Source organism: Geospiza fortis, unplaced genomic scaffold (assembly GCF_000277835.1).
Source record: "Geospiza fortis unplaced genomic scaffold, GeoFor_1.0 scaffold16, whole genome shotgun sequence".
Classification (NCBI taxonomy): domain Eukaryota; kingdom Metazoa; phylum Chordata; class Aves; order Passeriformes; family Thraupidae; genus Geospiza; species Geospiza fortis.
This window is the reverse complement of record NW_005054302.1, coordinates 7,243,801-7,249,800: the sequence shown is the minus strand read 5'-3', so window position 1 is coordinate 7,249,800 and position 6,000 is coordinate 7,243,801. Positions and strand designations below refer to the sequence as shown.

General features: G+C 37.7%; 1 protein-coding gene across 1 annotated transcript in view; it reads left to right on the top strand.

Moving 5' to 3' along the window:
* YAP1 (Yes associated protein 1) overlaps positions 1–6,000 on the top strand; it is an 81,467-nt gene that overhangs the window by 52,312 nt on the left and 23,155 nt on the right. The window contains exon 3 of the mRNA XM_005417723.2: positions 2,180–2,293. Coding sequence (XP_005417780.2) covers positions 2,180–2,293 — 114 coding nt within the window. The remainder of the gene's footprint in view (positions 1–2,179; positions 2,294–6,000) is intronic.

Here is a 6,000-nt window from a genome sequence, read left to right as displayed (position 1 = left end):
CAAAGGCTTGGTTTTGTTTTTCCTAAAGCCAAAGAGGGTTTTTCTGGCTTTGCAGTTCACAAAGAATTTCTTGCTGGGTTTCTCCAAGGCATGTATGGCTTAGCAGGACTCTGAGGAGAGTGGTGGTGAGAAGGTCTGCCTGCATGGCTAGCATGCTGGCTCAGCAGTAAAGGAGTGGGTTTGGTTCTTCATTGACTTCTGCAGTTGGATGATGGGGGCAAGTCACTGTGCTCATGTGCCCCAGCTTTGTATAAAAACATATCACTGGTTAACTGGCTGGTCTTTGGATATGGTAACAAAATACAGCGTTCTTTGCACTGGAGCTCTCATTTCTCCATCAAAGTCCTTTTCTACGGTGAGTGTCTTAGGCTTTAAGCATCATTTGCAGTATTGTCACTCTTTCTTGTCTGTTCTGTTCACTAGCTTCTGATAAAACTGAGGTACTTGTTACTTGTAGGCAACATTTAGAGCAGTAGAGCTGCTCTAAATGGGAAGAAAATACCTAGTGTTCACTGTTTTTCCTCACTTGAAATTCATCTGTAGCACCAATGATGGAGTAGTGAAGTTGTTAGAGAAGGGCTTTGTTTTCTGAGCCAAAATGAAAGTTTAAATTAGAAATGAAGTTTGCAAGGGATCTTCAAAGACCACAGTAAGAAATTCTTGTCCTGATTATGCCTTGGGATATTACTGGAATGCAATTGAATTATTTTTTTACTCATTTTGACATTTCTCCAAGAACATCTTTTGAGATTAAGCAAACTAATCTATCCTCCCTACCTCTTCTCCCAGCTTTAGACTGAATTCTTCATCAGGAGCATGACTTCAGGACAAAGTTACAGTCAAGATCTAATGTAGTTTGAAGATGGATGTAGTAGACATTTACAGGATGGGCATATATTTTTGGGTATACCTGAATCTCGTGTGAAATAATGATATTTGTGTATACTTAGTGTATCTTACATTATACAGAATAATCTGTTAGTCCAAGTCTAACAGCCAGATGGCTTCTGCTGTTATATTATTGTATTACACTGACTAAGAGCAGAGGAACTTGAAATACAATGGCTTGCTGCTACAGCAGGTTTGTTCTAATTTCTTTACATTCTTAACATGTGTAGTGAATCTTTTGTTGTATAATTTGAGGATTGTACGTAAATCTAAAATACAGGGAAGATCTTCCTTTATCTAATTTAGAAATTTTTGAAGGTTCATGTCAATGTGAGCATAAAAATTCAAAACCATGTATTTGTAAAGCACCTTCCAGATAAGATGAGATAAATATATATTTTTTTAAATAGTTTTCAGTCTAAGCAAAGCATGGGTAAATGTATGTGATCATATAGAGATGGGAACGAGGGGTTTAAGAACTGTATAGGAATGAAAGGTAGTTTCTTGAAAGCTGTTGATGGGAGCATATGGGAACCATTCCTCAGGCTGTGTTCAGACATCAACTGTGGACTCTACAACATCATTATGTACTTCCCTTTGACCATTTTCTAGAAGCAGTTTTCCTGTGTGTGCCTTTCTGCTTGTAGAGACATTGCAACACTGTTCATAGCCCTGTGTCTTTGTGACTGCTCATGGTGTTTCGTTGCCTTTGCTGTGTCATTGCTTGTTTGCCTGCCTTGTTCTTCTGGTTTGCATTTTTGTCTGCTTAAGCTTTGAATGCTTTCACCAAAAGTTAGAGTATGAGGTAAAGAGGAAATTAGTTTTATTCCCTTCTTTTTTTAATTGTTTGTGAAAGACAGGATCATTTCAGGATCTCATCAGTGTTAGGTTGTTGCTGCTGCTGTGTCTTAATCGCTAGATGAACTTTTCTGTGAGAGGTAGATTATTCTATGCTTCTTTTTCCTGGTGCACATGCTGGTTTCATTCTGGCAGGCTTGACTTATTGCTGGTTTCATACTAGAATGCTATAGCAAAATGATATGTCAAAAGTATATGAAAGGATACCAACAAGCTTGAAAATTAAAGTCCAAATCCTAAATAAAAATGATAGAAGTGTTTCCTGTTCCTTGGTTTCCCACCCAGCACTTCTTTGCCCTTAATCCCAGAAATGAGCTTGAAACTCTTCTGTTTCATGTATTGTTATATATGTAGAATGTTAAAATATTTTTTAGATCAATTTCAGGTGGAGCAAGCAAGAGCCCGCCATCAACTCCTTCCTTCTATATTGCAGGCCCACTCCCCGATGGATGGGAACAAGCTATGACCCAGGATGGAGAAATTTACTACATAAACCATAAGAACAAGACCACATCTTGGCTAGACCCAAGGCTTGACCCACGCTTTGGTAAAAGTTCATCTCAATTCAGAATTCTTGATTTGCTTCAGTTCACTCAGCTTTAATTTTGCAGGCATATTTTGAAAATTTTTTATAGTATGATTAAAATATATTTTGAGTTGTAGAGGCCTTATTTAAATAACTTTTTTCTTTTTTCTTCTAAGAAAAATACTATTAGCTTATATCCTCCAGGACTGTATGTTACCCAAGTTTCTAATGCTACGGGTTGGTATTTTGCCACATGATCCATACAGTTCCCCAAAGTGGTGACATTCAGAAATTACTTACTGAGATGGTTTCCGTCAAGCTCACTCATCCCTTTAAATTAGCAAAACTTTACCACAGAAGAATCTTTTAATTCCTAAACAAATATTTACTTTCCTTTGTGCTGTCTTAAGAGGGCATTGTCAAATATTCATGCTGTTTAAGTACACTTGAAACTTATACCAGCTTATAATTCCAGCTTGTCACAGTGATTATCATGACAAAACTTTCTGTATTAAACAACATGATTTTTGTTTTGTTACTCCATTCATTTTGTTGCTCCGACTTTAATAAACCTTTTGTGGGATAAAGACTATGTAATATTGGAAATAGAAGTAGTAACTTAACAATCACAAAGTCTAGATGGAGAAATTCAACAAAACAGAACTTTTATGTAATTTTTTTCAATTATATTTTTGATCTATATGAAGAGCAGAACTGCGAACTTTTCAATAAAGTATGGCACCAATGACAGTGAATAGAAATCACATATAATATGAAGACTCTAAACTACTTTCATAGATTATCCAAGATGTATTTAGTATGGCGTTAAAACTTCTGGTTTTTTCTAAAGTCATGACCTGTGGGTGTCAGCCTTATTAGCTTGCCCTTGATTTGTTTTTCCAATAACTTACTATTTTCAACTCCTTTGGATTTTAGTTATTTTTCCAGAGCCATGGAAAAACAGTAGGAGTAAAAAAAAAAGAAGAGATCATTGTGGTTTTCAGGCTTTACTTTTGGACTCAGTGCAGCTAAATGAAAACAGTGTGCAGATCACTGAGTAGGTCAGGCTGAGGGGATGCAAAACCTTTGAAGCTTTACAGGGGTTGACCTAACAACAACTGTGGGCCCCTTCTGGGAGAGGCATTAACTCCATCAATGCCATATAAATACAGAGCTACAAAACTCAACAGTCACTGTTCTGTTTTGTTTTCTGAAATGTCTGCTAGAAATACTGCATTTTGGTTTGTAGGCTTGAGTGCTTACTTACAACATCCGTTTACACTTAGGAGAACACCAGATTGTCATGCTTTGTTTATAAACTGCTCACCAGTTTGTAGACAGGTTGAACCACTATGCAACTTGAGCCCAAAGGTGGGGTGTCAGCTTTGGCAAATGTCCATGCTGGCTTTAACACCAGCCAGAGCTACAGACCTGTTTGCACGTTGCAAGAGGAGTGTGTGGGTAATTTGCAACTTCACAATTACTTAGTATGTGAGTAAGGCTGAAAAGGAAGCAGTCATTTTGAAAATCAGTGTTGTCTTTTGCAATTACATTTACTCAGGTAATCTTGCAGGGTATCTTTTTTTCTTTACGTGCATTACTTTGTCATTTCTAAAGATGAACTGGAATTAAAAAGGGGTGTGGAAAATGCCTCAATGGACAGAGGTTGTGAGCGAGATGAATCTTGCTTTTCACAACTATTTTGTATTCCTGTAAATAGAGTGGTCCAACTGTAAGGGCAAAAGCTGCTTATCTTGTGCATACTGAAACTCTATCAAATGTTAAGGCTGTGCAGTTAAACTGAAAGAAGTTAGAAATGTCCAAAAGACTGATTAAGGGTTTCTTGCTGCATAGCTTCCCTTTTTGGGCCCACTGTGTATGTGCATCCCAGACAGGCTTGAGTACATGCCAAGGCTCTTTATTTTGTGGTTGGACTTTTAATCTGTTCCAGACCTTTTCAGTCAAAGAGCTCAAGTGTAACTGAAAGGGGCAGGAAAGGAAAAAAAAGCATGTGGGCTCTTCTGATCTAGAGTGACGGCAAATAGAGACAAGCTGCTAGCTGCTGTTGAGCTTGAAGGAGTTTTCCTTGAAAACCTAAATTGTACACATTGTATTGTCGTTTATGTTTTTATCATTTGAGCCAAGAAAATACAAAATTCTATTCCTGTTGCTTTCTTACTTGTGACCTCGTTAAATCACTCCAGTCAAGAAGAAAAAAAATCTCTTTGACAGAGTTAAATTACTGAGCCTTGCATTTATTTACTATGTGGAGATCCTCAATAAATATGTGCTGTGACCCTAAATAGCATGTGAATGACTCAGAAGTTTACCTTTCTGTGCTTAATATAGGTTGAAACTTCTGTTGGTATTTTTCCCCTGAGGAAGACCATATCCTTTTTTATCAGTGTGCTTTAATATAAGGCTTGGTTTTCAATATTTGTGACTACTAATACGTCCAGAAGCAGGATAAATTTATCTTTGTCTTGTTGAAGCTTTTGGTTATTACAGTGATGCTAATGGCAATTGAAAATGAAGGAGGAATTAATGTCTCTCTCTGCCACTTTCATGAATCTTAAGAACCATTGAAGAAAACAAGCTATTCAATGGTATGTGCAAACATACTCCTCTGTTCCGGTATTCAGAAGCAGAAGGTATGAAGAATTTTTGCCGTTATTGCTTCTGAATTCCCAGCTTCCAGGGAGACAGCCTTTATGTCTCTGTATGTTCCTCATCAGATGGAAGCTTTGCATTTGTCTTTATTTTCTCTAGTAGGTGTGGATATAGCTCTTTTTTAAATAGTGCTTGGAATTTTCCATTATTGTGTCTAGAAAAGAGCAAGTGGAAGGAAAATCAGTTGGAAAAATTATTTTAGGTGGACTGACTTGGTGTGGAGCATTTTGGTATAGCATTCATGCTTTTAAACAGAAAATAAAGGAATATAATTAGTATGTATTCTTTCTTGGAGCAGGCTTTTAAAAATAATGCATCAGAAAAGAGCCTCTGTCAGAATAGCTGTGGGGTGGGCTGGGTCTCAAACCTGAGTGCTCCAAGTTGAAGATAAGAACTTCGTTCCAAGACTCAAGTCTAACATCTTTGAAATGGGTTAGAGGTCTTCAGCACACCATTTAAGTGTCAGTGAAGTCCTGTGGCTCAGACTTTCATCCTCCAAGTCTACAAATACGACTTTAAAACAGTTTTGTGTTAGGGTAATTCACAAACTTTAATAACTTAGGAAAGAGCTAAGTATGAAAGGAGGGTCTTCCTGTGCCAAGCACAGGCAGTCATAAAGATGACATGGGATCAAAGGAGTAGGGAGATGGAAGGGGGCTGGTCCTTGGGCTTGTGTCAGCAGGATTCTTGTCGGGTGGAGCATCTGGTAAGAACATGCTGTCCTACCTTCTCAGTGCCTTTGCAGGCCTCATAGTAAGAGGCCTCAAATTGCCTTGTTTTTTTATTTTATTTAGAAGAGGGTTTTTTCCCTTGATGGAATTGGACTATTGGGTTGAACTTGTCTTTTGGACCATTTTGTCTTTTCTGCTGTTGTTCATTGGTCATTCTTCACAGATCCTACTGGATTTCTGAGCCTTTCAGATAACACAATGCATTTTCTTGATACTCAAACATCTGAATAGGAAGCAGGTCAGCTATGCATTCGGAGTGGCTGGAGTTGGTGAAGTAGAAGAACATCTGCTTTTCCTATAAAATCAAATTAACTAGAACCAGTTGAG